This window comes from Aristolochia californica, unplaced genomic scaffold (assembly GCF_029961685.1).
Source record: "Aristolochia californica isolate CCGP_79_NKW_82.1479 unplaced genomic scaffold, dmAriCali1.0.hap1 SCAF_2, whole genome shotgun sequence".
NCBI classification, from domain to species: domain Eukaryota; kingdom Viridiplantae; phylum Streptophyta; class Magnoliopsida; order Piperales; family Aristolochiaceae; genus Aristolochia; species Aristolochia californica.
Window position 1 is genome coordinate 44,174,753 of NW_027181881.1, and position 19,348 is coordinate 44,194,100.

Sequence of the window (19,348 nt, forward strand, 5' to 3'; positions counted from 1 at the left end):
AAAGAGAATCACTCCTTAATTACGTGAACTTAATTTGACCGTATTTCAGGTTATCAAGTATTAAGGGAACACGAGGGGGTTCACCCCCTTTCATCGGTGTCATCGGTTGGATCCTGAGAAAAGACAGCCAGAATGTCCCTCTCGTGACACTCTACCGGTTCTGTAGATGGGGCCCACATTGAAGAATTTCCTCCGTTAGATGTTGTATGGACGGTTTAAATGTTAGCAGTGACTGCTTTGTTATGATTGATCCCGAGAAGGGAGCTAGGCGAATAAAGTTGTAGTTACGTAAATATAAAGAAGGGGAAGGGGGGTTTATGCTGTGAACAAACCGAGTCAAAGGCTTCTTCTTGGAGGGAAGACGGTGGGCGCTCAGCAAGAACTCGTGTCTCCCCCGTCTCTCACTTCCTCTTTCTCTGTTACTCTGTTGCTCTCTCTCTCTCTCTCTCTCTCTCTTCTTTTCTCCCATCTCCGAGGTTCAGACGTCAAGACGAAGGAGGAAGGTCGCACGACGCAAGCGCTCTCTCTCCAAGGAACAGAGGCAGACGAGGAAAACAGGAAAGAAAAGATAAAGAAACGAAGACCAGGTGAGAAGACGTATTATTATCCATCGGTGGATCGGTCGATCGATGGGATAGGTAATGGTGTAGAGAGAATAAGAGGGGGAAGAAAATGACATGTAGCCGGAGTCAAGAATAATAATGCACGCTTACAGCAGGATAACGGGCAATGGCCTCGGCGCGCCATCGCCGCCATCGTCGCCGGTCAGGTCGCCGAGATTGCGGAGGACAAAAGGGGGCAGGTTTCAGTCGGGCCAACCGAGGACGGTGTTCCAGCGGCTATCTTATGCTGTCCTCTCGCTCTTTCTCCGCCGCCAGGGGTTCTTCCTCTTCGCGCCTGTCATCTACATCTCCATCATGCTTATTTACATGGGGACCGTCTCTATTGACTTCGTTCCTATCGTTAGAACACGATCCCCTAGGGGCTCCATTTATCGCAGCCCTGAATTGTACGCGAAGCTCCGGCCTTTCATGGACGCCGATAACTCGTCTTCCTCCTCGGATGTGGTCAGTCTCTTTTCTTTTTTTTTCTCCTTCTTATACGTTTTCATTTTGATTGGGCTTGTTGGTGGATTTTTATTCTTGTTTTAGTCATTTCATTCTTCACCACCCCCCTCCCCCACCCCCGCGGTTCCTGTCCCTGGGGGATTGAGAGTGTTGCTATCTTCCTTGATTTGGATCTTAATATATAAATGCGATTCAAATACTAGAACGGTTGTTCTCCGTTTTCTAGAGTCATTTCGGCCCCTGTCACTTTCCTATAAAAGATAACTCTTTGGTAGTTTTTCAAGGTGGCGTTACTGACGACAAGGTCGAAGCCCCGTGCACTTCATTTTTAATTTGAAAAACAAAGCGTCAAAAACATTAAGGAAAAGTAGCTGTTTCTCCCTGTTAGGCGGATGGATTCCTATGGCTCTAAAATGCATTGAACAAAGTGAAGTGACTATCTTCCAACTGAAATCCACATTTCTCGAAGGAAATTTTCGAATCAGAGCTGGACTTTTCCTCATAATGTGCTAGAAATCTTGGGCTTAATTGACCCTTAGAACTTCAAATAACTGAAGTGAAACTTTTCCTGCTTATTATGAAAATTGTCAAGCTGAATGACTGGAAGGGTCACACGGCCTAAACAAGGAGTTATACTTACTCTTTTAGGATTGAAATGGAAAAAAGAAAAACTTCATTTAAAACATATTGCAGGATGAAGATTCTATGGAAGTAAGAGAGGTGAAAGACAGGATATAGAGTTATTGAAAAAACCTTAAAGTGCGACATTGAAAGCATCATAGTTGGCTTTCCATGAGCGCAAGAAGATTGGGCTTGATTAATGGGAAATAAGGGTGGATCCGAGGAAATATAAACAATTGTCAAGAGAAGGGACCTCCAAGAAAGAAATTGTATTCATGGAGACATTATTTTACCCTTGAATATAGAGGTATTTGGGAGATTCCAAAGTTTTCACAATCGATATCCTTGCATTGTCTGTTTGGCAGGTTTAAGTTCTGGCTTTCTTGAGAAGAATAACATAACTGTTTAAATGGCGTCACGGAGTGAAGATAAATCCTTTCTTCAAGAAAAGAGAAAAAGAAGGATAGATAAATTTGTTTCTGGGAGCCAAAACAGTACATTATGGTTAGGTAATGAATTTATCATAGAGCTAGGTATGGCACTAGCTAATGAGAATCTCAAAACCAGATTGGCCAATCTTTTGAAAATTTTGATGTGAGAAACCAGTCATGACTTCTCTTCATGGGAAGTTTTAAATGAATCTTTTCTTTTCTTAGCTGTATTTTGGATTTGAATAACCCGATGGGATCCAGATGTATTTTTCCATACTTGGATATGGCAGTAGAACACTTCTTGGAGTAGGATTGAAGAAAAACACAGCATATTATTAGTTATTCTTTTGTTCACATTAAAAATCCTTTGTGATGGGTATCAGAAAAAGTGATCCTTGTTGTCAGTCTCAAAATCAAAATGGGGTGCCTTGGCTTATAATTGTTCACAAGCACCAGATTAATGGGTTGATTTCTTTTTAACTAGCAGAGGTCCTAAGGTGCACTGCTATCCTGATATGCATCTGGAAGGGGTGAAACCAGCTGGGTTTTTCTCATAAAGCTGTTTACAAAGTAGGCTTATTGTGAAAACTATCCACCATATCCTCTCATAGGTCTATGAGTATTGGTCTATGAGTAATTTTTCACTTAATCTTTTGATATGTGAACTGTCCAACCAGTTAAGTACATTTTATTAAATAATAAGTATGACTATTACAAACTTTAAAAAAAAAAAGTATAAGAAGAACTATGGAACCAAGGTGGTTACCAAAAAGTTGGCAGTTGTAACATATTAGTATACTTTATTTAAAGGGGTAATTATTTAAAAGTGTTCTGCATTACTTTACCTGGTAAACAAGCATATTAGGCACTTATTTACTCAGGGCATTATTTTGCCATTGCTTTTATCCAAAATCTGGTCAGAGAAATTAAAATCTCATATTGATGAAGGTTATGCCCTTGGACATTGTGCAAGGGACCCTAATATAGTTGTGTTCCTCTTGAAGGTTATAAGCATTTCATCAAGAGCTTTCTTGTGACAAGAGCATCATAGTATGTTAGGATTAATACAGCCAAATGTGAGATGGGTCTCTTTGGATGGTTTTCAAGAAGGAGATTCCTTTCCATTGAGTTTCATTGATTGTACTTTTGCTGGTCATGTTGGCTTCTCTGTATTTTCTGTTTTTGCTTTTGTGCTTGATTCTTTCAGTTTGTTTTCTTTCTTTCTTGTAATTCTTTCCTTTCTTCTTGCTAATGAACTTCTCATCATTCTAAAAAATAAAAGGATGTTCTCTATTCTGAACCTCTTGAAGTTTCATTACTTAATTACCTTTAGCATATAGACTTCAACTGTGCTTTTGGATTGCTGTCTTATGCTCTATCTATTTATCATTCTCACATTTTTATTTTTATGGGTAATTACTGGGGGGGTGGTAGGGTAAATACTGCTTCCTTAGTTGTGACATTCTTTTCTTTTTCTTCCTACTGCAACTCTTCTCTTGCTTAACTTTGTGCATGTCTGTTGTTAAATAGTGCTTTACATGAGCTATTGACTTTCATGTAGTTAGAGATTGTATGGAGACATCCTTATAAAGGTGGTGAATGGAAGCCTTGTGTCAACATGAGTTCAGCAGGTATTGATTTTCCTTAAGCTTAGACACTATTCAATCGAGCATGATGCTTTGTCTTCATGGATCTGAGATGGATATGCATGTGCTTTTTATTTGAATCTATATTTTTGTCACATGATTTAGATGTGTGTATGCTGATTTTTTATCTTTTCAGGCTAATATGTGCTTGTATTTGTATTTACTTGTGTCAACTATTATGGAATCAATACCGTTGACTTCTTATCTTTTTTTCCAGTCATTTGAACTTAGAATGTTTAAATAGGGGTTAGGTGAAGTTGATTGTGCACATTGCACACATGCATGTAGTGCATCGGATTGTATATAAATTCAGCAAGTACAACTATGTTTAGAAATAAACATAGGTTAATATTATGAAGGGTCACTAGGAAAGGGATCCATCTAGCATTTGATGCTTGACGAAGGTAGAGTTCATGATATTTGAGCTCCAGCAAGAGTTCTTAGATGGAGCTGCATGATCAGAACTGCTGGCTTCTCTTTAAATAGTTGGCATGCTCAAGAATCTTTTTAGGCGTCAATGGTCTTTATGCTGTAAATATATCTTTAATATTTTCTTCTGTTAGAGATTCAAATTGTATGAACAAGTTCGTTTCTCTGATGTATGTCGTTCAGACTTACGAAGTTAAAGAGCTTGCAAACGATATGCCCGAGTGTTAGTCTTTTATGATAATCCTTCTCAAGAAATAAAAGCGGTATCTATCATGGCTATCTTCATATGATATGAAGATAACCATTATAAATTATCTGTCATCATTACAATTTGTTGCTCATAGATTTGAGATAGAGCCCTTGTCCAATTGAGTTCTTTCTTTCCTATAAACTTGTTCTAATAAGATAGTCCTGCTGTCTAAAGGAGCCAGTTATGTTTTTCAAAAGGAAAAAAGAGCCAGTTATGCTGGCTGTTGCATTTCAAGTTTAAAGCTCCAATATCCTATTTTAGTTGTCATGATAGTGGAGTGCTACCTTCATTGGTACTTATTTTTCATTTTTAAATAGTGGCTCTGTTTCTTACTACTGTAATGGTGCTTGCAGTATTGCCTGATTCAAATGGTTTCATATATGTTGAGGCAAATGGAGGCTTGAATCAGCAGCGCACATCGGTTGTTTTCTCTCTTTTCTAGGCCTTCATTTTTTTTTATCTTTTTTAAATTGTATTATTTATTAATAATTAATTGTTAATTTATTTATTTTACTCATATGGCTTCTGGTCGTGTTTGTAGATAGGTAATGCCGTGGCCGTTGCAGGCTTTCTAAATGCAACACTTGTAATTCCCAATTTTCCTTACCATAGTGTTTGGAGGGACCCTAGGTTTGTGCTTGCTGTTTTTCTTTTCTGAGATGCTCCTTAAAATTGTCTAGTTGTGATATCAAGCTTTGACTTTCCTTTTTTTGGTTTAGACTCTTTAAACCTGGCTTTATAATGGGGTTACTTGATGCACTACTTTATTATATATGTTATCTTTGTTATAGATTTATCTAGAAAGTTTTTGTTATAATATTTATTGAACAATATCTGACGATTTAAAAAAACATGCAGTGCTGTTATTGGTGAACTTAAACAGTGCCTATAAGTAGCAGGGTGCATGTTTTTTTCTAGAGCTGCTCCATTGGGCATCTCAAATTGCAAATTCGTACTGGGTCATGTTTCTATCCTGCTTTTTTGCATTTAAATAAAACACTCCATTGGGCTTAAAGAATAGCTGTATTCATCTAGAATGAGGGGGAAATCTAGTTACAGCCTTTATTTGGCATCTGGTTGTTTGGTGTCGTATCACATCTTCCATAGTCATTATCAATCTCAAGAAAGATACCTTTTAAATTAATTTATGCCTTCTTAAATAGAGCAGTTAAACGTATTAAGAAGATCAAATAAACCTAGGGGTGGGTAGGGCTTAATGACTTCTTGTATAGAATTAATATGGAAAGGAGGACTTTCTGGACTAAGGTGAAAGGCACATTTTTTTGAGTCATTAGAGAAGAAAATGTTCCAGCTCTCATTATCCTTCTTTTTGTCTCTCTCTTACTTTTTTATGGGTTTGGTTTTTACTGAAGATGACTATCAGCTTGATGTTTGGAAATTAGAGTCTCAAGGTTTATCTATTTCGTGCTCTTGGGCCTCTTTCATTTTTTATTTCTTTTTCTTTTTTGTTTTTTTATAAAGAATTTTTTTTTAAAGGGTAGTGAATCTCTTGTCGGGAAAGAGCTTCCAAGGGGGAGAGGTTACAAACTCTTTCTTCTCATGTATCTAGGTTTAGCTTTCTCTGTCTTTGTTCTGAACCACTTTCTGTCATTTTGTTTTTGTCTTTTAATGCTGTTAAAGTAGGGTCAGTTTTTTCAAAAGTTATTAGCCAAGCTTAGAAGGCTTTCTCCTTACTAATAAGCATATAAGCTTTCAAGTACAAACCAATGTGAGATTATTCTCTCCCAAACAACAACTCCATTCTCTACCAACTAGCCTAAGATATAGAGCACATTTACAACTCTAGATTCGTGGACTATTTTTACCTTTCATTGTCAAAAAATTGTTATCCACCAAGAGTTCCCACACCTAATTGACAACTTGACTCAAGACATGGAGAACATATACATATGGATCATAGAGAACAAGAATAGAGAACTCACAAAATACAAACACGGGCTTGAGTTGGCTCTAAACATGAGCCAGTTCCTCTGTAAATGATCAGCTGAAGTTAGGAGACCTCTTCCCAACAACTAAGTTAGGATCTTTTCAAGCCTGAACCAATGTGGGACTATTCTTCTGCACACATCAACTCTCACTCTCAGTCAATTAGCCTAAGACGTGGAACACATGTACAGCTTTAATTTGTGGACACTTTTTACCTCCAACAAAAGCTTTTATTTTGCATTTTGCTCTTTGTTTTTTTTGCATTTTGGAAGAAGTGAATTGCTAAATGGTATGGCACTGATGCGTGGAAACCCTGGATTTTTATTTGACAGCAAATTCAAGGACATCTATGATGAGGATCATTTCATTAGTACCTTGTTGAATGATGTGCGGGTGATCAATAAACTACCTGATTATATAATGGAAAGATTTGATTACAATATGAGTAACGTCCTCAATTTCAAAGTCAAAGCGTGGTCTCCTATTCAGTATTATAAGGATGAAGTTCTTCCAAGATTGTTAGAAGAGCAGTAAGTTTCAGTTTGATTCATTTCCTGCAAATGTCATTGTTGAAGTTTGAATCTCTTTATGCTGTTGATATGAGATGCCTTTTTTGGTTCTGTCTGCTTATTTGTTTCTTGTTGATATCTCATTCTCTTCCTTGTCATTTCTTCTAGAGATTTTTTCCATGTTTTTCAGTTGATACTCTATATACTCTTTTATTTTTTTGTTCTTATTTTTTATTCTTTAGTTTGAAGTGTTCCTGAGCTTCTAGTTTCTGTTTCATGCATCTGTCACATTGGAGATGATAGAATGTGTATGCAGAGTAGAAGTTGGGATTGGTTCTGCAATATTATTTTAGAGCTGATTGGAGACTGGATGTGACCTAGTGGAACCTGCTATGGCTGTTGCGATTGAATGTAATTAATGAATGTCTGCTGATAGAATAGTGCTAGACATGGAGAAAGGTGAGAGGACCAATGGAAGAAGTAGAAGAAGCTAAATTTTAGTCTACTTATTTAAGTCCTTTAAGTTAGGACTTAAATAAAAATAACCATATTATTTCCATAACTTGTGGATTCAGTCTTTGGTACAATGGCCATGTGGAGGGGATTTTACTGTGAGGTTTTGGGCTCAAGTTTTACTCGGGTATGGGTATGAACATTTAAAAAGAAAAATGTAACACATATCTTAGTTACAGTTAAAAGGAGAAAATTTATGTTTTGTTATATATGTACCTCTTCTATTTCTACATGTCCCTCAAAAGTGCTTTGAACAGATAATAATCAGGAAAGCTGAGGATCATTTGTTGGCGTTTTTTATTACCTTATATCTATTTATTTGCCCATTTTATTTGGAATAGTTGAGCAGTGCTCTTTTGAACTGGGTATGTGAATTTGAAATGGGTGTCTACTCTGATGTGATTAAGTATCCTTCACATTACTTTTGGTTCAGGACATTTTTCTTTGGAGGCAGCAAGGATTCGACTTTCCTGATGTTAGGATCTAGGATAGTACAAAAGGCAATTTTTATTTTATTTTATAAAAAATAGTACAGAAGGCAATTGATCTTAAACTTTTTATATATGTGAAAATTTGCCTAATTAGCACTGGTTATACAGATGGTGAGAGCTTTAAGAAATTACTTGTAAAATATTTTAATAAAAAATCTGCATAATGATATGTGAAATAACATTAAAAGGTATATGAACATATAAAAAATTCAGCATATAATCGACTTATCTATGGCTAGAAATCTTACAGAATTCAGTCGCTTATTTCATTGAAGCCAAATGAACATATTTAAGCCATCTTAGATGGGACAAAAGTACATAATTGCCTTCACATTATATTAGAATTTGAGTTGTCAAGTACCCTTAGTTGTATAAAAGTCATAATCAATGATAAGGTTATAAACATGTTAAAGAAAAGGTAAAGGTTGTCCTTCTACTTATTCTTTAACATTTTCGTTTGGAATGGGTAAAAGCCAAATGGTGTTCCATTACCTACTTATTCCTCATTTACATGAGGAACAAAATAGAAAATTAAATAAAATTTAATGAAATTCAAGTAATCATATCAAAGTTATGAAATAACATTTAATTCAGATGAAGCCACAACGTCAAACAAACATATAATTAACTAGTCTTTAAGTAAAATATTTATGTAAAATTGGGTCCAAGGCCCATACAAAAATGACTAGCCTACTTAGGAAACCTCTTTTCCAACTAATAAACTCAAGGTTTTTGTACTCACTAATCCATGTGGGACTATTCTTTAACACTCCTCCTCACTTGTAGGCCCTCTTTTGTGGCTCTACAAGTGGATAATTTAGGTATAGGCCCTCTTTTGTGGCTCTACAAGTGGATGATTTTAGGTGTTGGCCCTCATATGAGTACTTGCTCTAATACCATATAAAGTTGGGTCCAAGGCTCATCCCAAAATGACTGGCCTACTTAGGAAACCTCTTTTCCAACTAATAAACTCAAGATCTTTGTACTCACTAATTCATGTGGGACTATGCCTTAACAAAGACACCAAGTCATCTTCTATGTATAAACCAATGAAATGTAATTAAACATTCTTAGATGGAGATAGAATTTCCATACCTCTGTCAACATAGTGTGGTCTGAAATGCATTTTCCATACCCATACTATATAATGATAAGTAATAAAAAAACTGGCAATTTCTGTCTAATCTGTGATCAGGTAGGAATGTCTAATACATACTGATGGATAAAATTAGAATACATAATTAGGTAAAATTGCCAATTCTAATATAGTTATAACCTTACCATAGATGTATCATAAGTTTTATTCTATGTTTGTAATAGTAAACAGGTAATGTGGTTGAATGGGTACTGCATAAGAGTGTCCGTGCTATGGAGCATGGTCATAAATCAGTTTTTGATGGTGCATGGACATAAATCATGCCTATCTAAGCTCTCTGATGCTTGTTTCACGAATATTGTTGTTTCACGAATATTGTTGTCTAAAATGTTCCTTGATATTATACATTTGAATGACCCAGTGTCTCCCAAGTCATGTTTTCCACTGTGCTGATTTTTTAATTCAGGGTAATACGTATATCACCTTTTGCAAATCGATTGTCATGGGATTGTCCTCCAGAAATCCAACGTCTTAGATGCTTGGCAAATTTTGAAGCTCTAAAGTTTTCACAGCCCATAGCTTTTTTAGCAGATATGTTGGTTGCAAGAATGAAAGAGCGAAGTGCAAATAGCAAAGGCAAATATGTTGCAGTGCATCTGCGCTTTGAGGAGGTTCCATTTCCGCAAGTTCATGAATTCTGTATGATGTTATTTTTTATGGAATCACTTGGACAGAAAATTGATTTTTCTCTCATCTTACAGGATATGGTTGCCTTCTCCTGCTGCATATATGACGGCGGAGAGCAGGAGATACAAGAAATGAATGCAGCTAGAGAAAGAGGTTGGAGAGGAAAGTTTACTAGAGCAGGACGTATTATACTGCCTGGAACAATTCGTCTCGAGGGAAAATGTCCTCTTACTCCACTGGAGGTAGGTTCTTTTTGCTTCTTTACAACAATGATAACCCATTTCAGATTGATGTTCGTAGGCTTACGGTTGACCTCGATGTTAATGGATACTTGTCCTGTAAGTTTTTCATTGGAGTGAGCATGTGCTGCTGAAGGCTTAAGATTCATTCACAACATGACTGGCAGAAAATAGGGGAATACAAAAGTTAAAAGGATGAAAATGTTGAAGAAAGAATTGAAGGAGGGTAATCTACTAATGGAGCTGGTCAATGGGTGAGCAGATGGTGGTGTAGGATTAATGTATCTAATTGCTTTTTAATTTGTATATAGGATTTTCTATCAGTAAAAAAATTGTTTTTTAATCTGGCTGTTGTGGTTTTTGTGGAATGATCTATCCCATGCTTGGCACAATCAATTGATGCTTAAGACTAAAGAAAGAAAGCTTTTGCTGACTATGTTTTCTGTTTTCTAGTTTGGGCCACAAAATACGGATGAGGTTGTCTTCAAATGTTCCCCCTTTTCATTTTGGTTCTTTTGAACTTTCACGAAGTAGCACTTGTGTCATCCATCATTTCTTTCATTCTGTCAATTAGAAGCTTACATGTTGTACCCTCCCAAGCATCCAATATTTTATATTCTGAAGTGTTCATGCTATACATATATGATAAAAACATGGTTTCATTGTTGGCACGTGACATTTTTTAATTACAAATTGATGATTTTTCTCTTAAAAGTTCATCATATAATTTTGCTGTTCCTATTTTATTCTTCATTTGAAACTTCCATTGGCTCTGAAAAGAGTCAGCTGTTAGTGAAATTAGACAAATTAAATGTGTGGATATGAATAAGTATGTGAAATGTTCTCATTCCCAGCTTACGTAGTGGTTCAGGTTGGGTTGATACTCAGGGGCATGGGCTTCGGTAACAATACAGCTATCTATTTGGCATCTGGAATGATTTATAAGGCAGAGAAAAATATGGCTCCACTTCGTGAAATGTTTCCTCTTTTACAGACAAAAGAGACATTGGCCTCAGCTGAAGAACTTGCTCCATTTAAGGTACTCTGCATTTGATTTAATCATTAACTTCGTTTTCTATTGAAACTTGCCAGTTGCATAGGAGGAGGTTCATAGAGTCATTTTCTTACTCGATTATTTCTTCTAGAATTATTCTTCCAGGATGGCTGCTATAGACTACAGTGTTTGTCTTCACAGTGAAGTATTCGTGACAACACAAGGAGGCAACTTCCCTCATTTTCTGATGGGCCACAGAAGATACCTTTATGGTGGACATGCTAAGACAATCAGGCCTGACAAGAAAAAGTTAGCATTGATCTTTGATAATCCTCATATTGGGTAGGTAAAGTTTCACTTATTTAGTCTGTACTATATGTTGGATTATCCCGAGGCATACAATCATGTTTATTCATCTGGTGGGTTTCGATATCCTTAAGAAGTTTCATTTTAGTTTATTTTGTTCTATTGTTTCTGCTTATTCTTCTTGATAAAATGACATTTCCTTGATAAAAGAGGATGGAAGACAAATGTACAAAGGGTTCAGCCTGCTTGGGCGCAAACTTGAATGGAAAGAAACAATACATAAACATGGAAAAACACTTTATACCCTAAGCCTAATCTGTGTGAAGAGGAGGAAGTCTTTAACAGCAAGAAGTGATCCAGCTTCTTGTACTCCTCTTCTTTTTGTATAATCTCATTTCTGACATTTTTTCTATGAATACATTTGCCTTGTGATGGTTTTGTAGCTATCCCTGTTTTTCATTCGATACAGGCATTTTTACCTGTTCTTCTGTAACCTTTAACAGCTTTTCAGCAGTCAGCAAGATACAGCTTTGAAGCCAGTGAGCGTCTAGCACACAAGCCTGGTGGAGGAACCGAACCAACATGGAATTACAGCTTTTTGAGCTAGTCCAGATTGCTTTGATAAAGATTTTTGGAAATGATTTCTCTTATCCGATTTGCAAATGGGGTTTTCGAGTCTGTAGACATCTTTGAGGGTGGCTCTTCAGTAACTACAAGTTTTTTTTTCCTGTTTTTTATCTTTGGATGGCATCAACTTTCCTCAGGTCAACAGATCTGGACTCGCCGGCTCTTCAGCTACAACCATGGGCACACGCCTTTTGGGCACCCAGAGCTGCTTGACTTGGGACGCCTTTGTTCTCTTTGGAAAAGGTCGAGTCTAACCATATTGTTCTCCTCCCGGTCTTGTCTACCTTCACATGTAGTCATCTCATGTCGAACTTTTCCCACTGTGCCCTATGCTTTAGTGTCCTAGTTGGGCTACAGGGGAACTTAGGGTGGCACACTCCTACCCATTCTTCACTTGGGACAACCCTGGGTTTGACTGCTTGTGGACGTTGGATCCTTTCCCTATACCTGATCTGAGTAGTTTCTCGACATACTATGACTGCTCTCTTTCCGATCACCAATCAAGATCAGCCATCAGCCAGATCTAATCTTCAGCTTGGGCTGACCTGGTCATCTCATAATGGTCACCATGTTGACAGCGAAATCAGCTTGTCTTATGACATTGAGAAGGGCGAATTCAATAGAAAAAAAGGGCTCCTGAGCAAGGAGTTTACAAACATGAAAGTAAATCAGCTTGTCTTATGACATTGAGAAGAGCGAATTCAATAGAAAAAAGGGGCTCCTGAGCAAGAAGTTTACAAACATGAAAGTACTATGATTCTGGACAAAAAGGACTAACAAGCATCAAGAAAAGAATTACTCAGAGTGGGATGGTGGTGCCAACAGTGAGGTGCTGCTGGGCAACCCTTTGTTCTTCTTCAACCATATTTTAAAATGGCTTGATACTTGACTACTTTCACTACTTAATGAGCTATTTTTATGGTCAAACCATGATCAGATGCTAGGAAATGTCAGGTGTACATTGTTAAAAGTGAATGAAGAGTGAGCCCATAAGAATCAGATGCTTTTGTTTTTTCGGTGTTGTTTAATGTCTTTTGGCTTCGTATCACGAGTCTTGTCAATAATCTTTTGTTGTTTTTCTGTTGTTGATTGTATGTTTCTTCCTTAATGTCTAATGATTCTTGTCAATGTCTCCAATGTACAAATCTTTTATTGGGCTTCTGTTGACGATTGTTATCTCTCTCCCTAAATGTCTGATGATTTTTGCTTATGTTGCAGGTGGAAGTCATTCAAACTAAAACTGTTAAATATGCGAGTGCACAGCGATCAGAAAGGGGTTGAACAGAAAAGGCTAAACGACTCTATATACACGTTCCCTTGCCCGAATTGTATGTGCCGCTCTAACAAACCAGCAGATCTCAGAATCCTGACAGCTTCATGAGTTTTCTAAGGAAGAGACTGATATACTTTTTTCTCGTTACTCGTGGTGTACGTTCGCCGTTGACCATTGATTTTTTTGCATCGGTATCTCATTCTTTGATTTGTGTTGCTGAGCCCCAAGATTGAGGTTTTGAAGCTTTGTTGGACTTTCAGTAAAGCACATTCGCTTCTTTTTTTTTTTTTATTGACAGGGGAAGAGGTGTAATCCCCCTTATACACAATGAAGAAGAGGAAGAATATTTAGTTGCCATTTCTTGTGTGGCATTCACATTGTTCATTCATTCAGGTCACTGGGCTTGTATATTAAATTATCATTCTTGTACGACTGGAAAGAGACTGACGAGGAGAACAACTCTTTTTTCTTTTCCTTCAAAGTTTCATTCCGATTCTCTAACAGTCCATTTTACACGATATTCACCTTTTGCAGTTCTCTATTAAGCCAATATAGGGGTGTAACCCAAACCTAAACGGGGTTGGGAAACCAACTCCGTCCCTGCTCCGTTTCCTAATTCCTCAACCCCGACTCCGCCTCCGCCTCGTACTGGTCGGGACTCTGCCCCCGACGGCTTGGTGTTTAGTTAGGGTTCTAAAATTTAAATTAAAGATAAAATTTGGGACTTGAGTAATGAGTTAAATCAAGTATTATTTACAGTTTTTTGTGACAATCGATGGACTTGACGTAGAATCGATTCATTCCAACAGTCGATCCCCGTCTCTTACTCACCAGCCGTGGGTCCTTTTCCGTATTAGAATACCAAGGCCAATTTCTAGGCCCAGTTTGGGGGTGCTGATTTGATGACAAAAATACCCTCGATTGCTTTTTCGATTGCTTTTCCAGGGTAAGGAATTCCCAGGTGGACCATCAAGGTAGATGGGAGAAAGCGAATACTCGGCCTCCGGTTCCGCTGCCCAGGCGGGGGAGGGAGCATGGCACACTTATACGGTAGAGGATCTCAAGAGCACTGCTCGTTCTCTGCAACAGAAATCCGCCATTCAATTCCATGATTTGCAGGTTTTCATTTTGTTCCTCCTTAATTTTGATATAAAGGTCTCTCTCTTCCTAGCATTCGCCTTTTGTGAATTACTTTGACGTTGCTTCTTCGGTTTTATCAGTTTCTGTCAGTTCGGGAATTTTAGTGGGTGGACTATCAGGCTGCGAGAGTTACCCATTGTGTCAGGGGATGATCCATGTCGTGTTTATCTTGTCTGGTTTTAGTTTCTATATTTCGTTGGGTCGCATTTCGCTGCTTTCTTTTTATTTTCTATTGCTTCTGGAGTACGACAGTGAAGGATTCCGATCATCAGCTAGACTAGAAACAATGTTCACTAGGCCACTTCGTGCAACAATCTAAAACGATTATTTTTCCGTAACTTAATTTATGAAATTCAAATACAAGAAGCTATTGGTTCATGTGGAATCACGGTTTATATAATGAAACCAAATGGAGAGCAGACAGTTCATCAATGAAAAAGAAATGATTTTTTTAATGAAATTTTACTTCCCTGAGAAAACAGCTTGTTCCCGTTTCAATTAAGCTTCTTCCTGTGGCTTAGTTTAACAGTTTTAGGGTATGAGTTTTATGTGAACCTTGATTCTGCATAAAATGTTGCTTAAACAAATCAACTATCCTGGATATAATATAGTCAGAAACGACAAAGTAGTATGAACTTGCTTTTGAGTATAGGACAATCACAAATGCTGGTTTTAGGGTATGAGTTTTATGTGAACCTTGATTCTGCATAAAATGTTCCTTAAACAAATCAAATATCCTGGATATAATATAGTCAGAAACGACAAAGTAGTATGAACTTGCTTTTGAGTATAGGACAATCACTAATGCTGCTAAGGCACTGAGTGCATTGTCTGCTTATCTGTTTTATCCTGATTTTTTGCTGTATATGTCTGGAATTATAATTTCATTGAAAACATGGACCTGAATAATATCAGAGATGTTCTTTTATACTATTTTAAATCTTTATAAGCGAAAAAATGGAAACATATGCAACCAAAACAGGGCTGGAGGCCTGGTATTTCATAGATTAGAGAGTATGAACGATAGGTGGTTTTTAACGATAGCTTATTAGGGAAGCCAATAAGGAGGTATTTCTTAAAAGAACAGTCATTGAAGAAATCAGTAGGTGCAGCTAATTCTTTTGAAGAGAGATGTATCCTTATCTATTAGTTGAAAATGCATCTGAATCAAGGGTGAAGCTCAGATTTTTGGTTAATTTTGGCATGAGACATGGGATATGGTGTTTGAGCCTTCTTTTTTGCCCTAAACCAGATGAGATATTCAAAGTTGCAGGTTAGGCAAGTAAGAGCATTGACCAAATATTTGATTGTAGAAACATAAAGTAGTCACATTGGCACAATTTACCACCATAAAAATTGAAGAGCAACTTTATCAGGTAACACGCCCATTTGGCCTACCATGACAACTTTCTTCCATGTGCTCATTCTGATTTTTGTTGTCAAATGAAGAGTCCATCTTCCGTTTCCCTTTCCTTGTAGGTCTGGCTTTTGAGTAAAACATCTGGTTTTCTACTGGCGGATGAATGTTTCTCTGAGTCTTCCTTACAATCTATGAGGTGCCAGATTCAACAAGCACCTTTCCCTCATTCGGACAACTTCAAAAAATAGAGCTCAGCTTCTACAACAAATGGTAGCACTTAGCAATGGAACTCTGGGAACCACCACTGGTCATATGGGCTTAATTTCCCTTTACTCGTATGGACTATGTAATATGATTAAGCAGCAACCACTTGGTCTTGTTGGCATTTTGGATAGAAAGAACCCACTGTCTGGGGCGATGGTTATTGGCACTATTTATGTGTCAAGATGGTGTCAACCTAATCAATCTTGGTATGGCGGCTGCCTCAGTCCTTGAGCAGTTGAAGTTTGAGTCCCTTATTGACAGTTGGAATCGTGTTTGTCAGAAGCCAGCAACCTTATGGAGTTGTTGCAGAAGATGGTGTTTCAAGATGGTTTATGTTCTTGTTTTATTAGTCTATCACATCTTCTCCCTCCTGTATGCATGTTTCTCATCCTTTTTTCTATATCATAGGCTTTTCCAAATACTAAATTTCTGGGTGGTTGTGGATGGCAGGGTGAAGTCCAAGAGTGATTCTTTGATAATTCATTCAAGTTAATGTCTAAGAAAGTAGCACACTCTTTGGTATTATAAATTATATTAAAGAAGAGAGATGTGAATATCAGAGAATCATGTCTTGTCATCCCCAGCAGGGGTGTTGTGAATAGGATTAGAATTCTTTCAGAGAATCACTTTTCGTCATACTTATGCTCCTTCACGATGCATGTGGATGATGTAAGTACTGTATCAAAATATGTTTCTCACTCTCACTAAGAAAACTGCTAGATTAAAATATCACTGAATTAAGCTGCTGGAGTGAGTTCTTCTCATCTGGAATCATCTTCTCTTTGTGACACTATGGTCAGCTTAGTTTCCTCGCTTCCTGTAGGACCACGAATGTCTGCAAATTCTCATTTTGAGTTTCATAGCAGTGGTCATCCATGGTACTTTATAAGCATTCATATCCTTCTTTCTAATTTCCTGTTTTAATTGCTTAGTCTTCGACTTCTTTTTTATTACCGGAATTATACTTTTTCTATTTCCATTAAAATCTTAATCTTCTTTGCTTTTCTTGTGATTGTAATATTTTTAATTGTTATGTCTTATGTTATTTGCAGCATCTGATACCACAACTGAAGACGCATTATAAAACTTATGAAGATGGCTTTGTCAATAAAGTTAAAGGTCAGTTTGTTTTAATTCTTGGTTCAGAAAATGCTTTATTCAGCCCCACCCCTTTAGTGAACTTCCCTTGGTTGGTGATGCTGGTGTGTTTGCTCCTTTATGTCTTCCAGATGAGTTAATGAATGCAAGAGAGCACCCAGTGTTTGCCTGTGGAATGGCAGTAACAACAGCCCTCCTACTTATGCGAGGTATATATCACATATATCTTTATATCGTGGTGTCAAAGAAATTGAAAGAGCTCCTTTTGTTGACGAGGTCCTGATTGCCTATTATTATTTGCAGTCGGTTGAGTTTATTTGGTCTAGGTGTCTATAACAGCTGATTGCCAGCATCATTCACCATTATTTTATTTTTGGCTTTTTGTTTTTCCCCTTTGTTTACAGTCCTAGTTAAATGTGATAGATACCTTCTTCAACCCGCAGGGCCCAGGAGGTTTTTATTTCGTCATACACTTGGTCGTCTTCAAAGTGAAGAGGTAATCTTTCCTAATTTCAGCAGTTCCTCAAAACCTTATCTTATTGTTGTTGTTGTTTCTTGATTTGATGGTGAACTTACTTGAATAAATAGAGCTATTGGATACTTGAAAAAAAATAAAAAATAAAAACAAATGAAAGAAAAAATGTGAATCAGTTTGGAAATCTTTCTCCTGCCTGAGGTTGGCCTAGTTTATTGGATGGTTGTATTCAATAGTGACAGAGAGCACATTGCCAAATGCTCTCTTAAGAATAAATAAATAAAACAGTACTGCCTTAAATTAACGTCTCTAAGCAGGCAATCTGAGCCCAAACTGCCGATGTCACTATTATCAAATGCATGTGGAAGGCAAAGGCATCAACAGTTCAGTTTGGGCTGAGTTGGAATTCTTCTGAATTCCTTGTGTCAGGGAGTCCAAAACAAGAAGCCTTGCATATTCCCAAGGCTGGTTATTCTGGTAATTCCAAATTCACCTGAACCCTAGACCTGAACTCTGAAAGCAACCATAAACTGTCTTTTTGAGATAGTTCCGCTACACAGGTGGTCATAAAGCAATGTAGACAACACTTTTGAACATCAAACATATGTAGCTTGTGTAGTTGGTTGTGCAAATGCATATCGATGATCCATTGTCAAATGAAATGGATTTGTTGAAGTTCAGCATTGCTATCTTGAGTTCGTCAGAATAAAAAAATTCTTCTATGGTTCATTTTATATGTACCTTGAAAATCTTTGGGCAGGCAAGGTTTAACAAAACTGAGAATCGAATACGAGAATATGGTACGTCTGTTGCCTTAGTAAAGAAAGATGGTCAGAAACTCCGGCAGAGGGCTCTGTTGGCTGAAGAAGAAATGAAAAAGGGTTATACAAATCTCAAGTAAGTATAATTTTGATATACATTTGGTTTCTTACTTTTCATCCACCTGCTTTTACATAAGCTGATAATCCAGTTTACCTTCTGCAGAGATGCTGGTTATGAAATCCCAAGGCTTTTAAAGACTGTTCAGAGATTTGAGTGCCAAGCTGCTGGTACTGGTGTTATTTGTTTTTGGTCTTAAATGGGCATTTTTTTTCCAAGGAGTGCTACTATAGTGTTCAACACAAAGATTCACTCCTCACTCTTAACTCTTCCCAAAACATGACTCAGATTTGATGGATGGTCTTCGGGAAATTCCTGGTAGGGAGGCAATAAAGCTTCGAGCTGAGGTAAGGTCAAATCCAGGTTTATAAACAGTTGAAATGGATGCATCAAGACAGCTCCTAGTGTGGTAGGAAATTTTCATCTAGGCACAGTCCATGTGTTTCTGATTATTGCGTTGTTTTTGTTGTTAGGTTGCTTCCATGGCATCTGCTGCCAAACAGCAGAAGAATGCACTGAACAAAAGAATATTGAAGATTTCAGAATTAGGGATTCCAGTTTGATATGAGATGGATGCTCTCTCTGCTAACTAAAAGTACCTATGGGCTTGAAGAAACGAATTTAAATGAATGTTCTCTGTGGTTCTTTAGTCTCGGACTTCGTTTGCTCGAATGATTTTTTACAGTCAAAAATTTCGGTGAGTTCTAAATTCTAACATTGAAAATCATTTTAATGCTCTACAAGAATGAAAACCTCAAGCAAGGAGCTTATTGTGCACTATGGAGACATTTATAATTGTTTTTTCACTAGCCGGAAGTGGCAGTATCTTTAACCAATTTGATCAGATCTTTAGGCAGCCCTTGAGTTCAGGCAACGTACGACTGTTTTTTCGTTCTGCCAATCTTACCTTGTAAATGAAACAGTTGAAAGCGTAAGGAACCCGTGTTAGAAAATACTGTAAATTTATAATTCTTGATTCTACAGTGTAATGCATCATGACCTGAAC

At 37.3% G+C, this 19,348-nt stretch overlaps 2 protein-coding genes across 3 annotated transcripts; both read left to right on the forward strand.

Annotated features, from left to right (window-relative positions):
* The first annotated feature begins 352 nt into the window (after window positions 1-352).
* Window positions 353-13,510, forward strand: LOC137955314 (protein ESMERALDA 1-like). Of its 2 annotated transcripts, XM_068802207.1 has the most exons (10): window positions 355-1,067; window positions 3,681-3,750; window positions 4,798-4,865; window positions 4,986-5,074; window positions 6,724-6,921; window positions 9,467-9,671; window positions 9,762-9,929; window positions 10,798-10,965; window positions 11,072-11,262; window positions 13,072-13,510. In XM_068802207.1, exons 1-10 carry the CDS (start codon window positions 702-704, stop codon window positions 13,232-13,234), a joined length of 1,686 nt encoding a protein of 561 aa, XP_068658308.1. In that variant the 5' UTR covers window positions 355-701; the 3' UTR covers window positions 13,235-13,510. The 2 variants fall into 2 exon arrangements, with proteins under 2 accessions (XP_068658309.1, XP_068658308.1); XM_068802208.1 differs by lacking the exon at window positions 13,072-13,510 and having other exon boundaries at window positions 353-1,067; window positions 11,086-11,213.
* A 572-nt stretch (window positions 13,511-14,082) lies between these two features.
* LOC137956805 (RGS1-HXK1-interacting protein 1-like) lies at window positions 14,083-19,339 on the forward strand. The gene is made up of 8 exons (XM_068804433.1): window positions 14,083-14,245; window positions 16,943-17,009; window positions 17,120-17,197; window positions 17,432-17,484; window positions 18,224-18,360; window positions 18,448-18,512; window positions 18,631-18,689; window positions 18,816-19,339. Exons 1-8 carry the CDS (start codon window positions 14,105-14,107, stop codon window positions 18,903-18,905), a joined length of 690 nt encoding a protein of 229 aa, XP_068660534.1. The 5' UTR covers window positions 14,083-14,104; the 3' UTR covers window positions 18,906-19,339.
* Window positions 19,340-19,348: the final 9 nt, after the last annotated feature.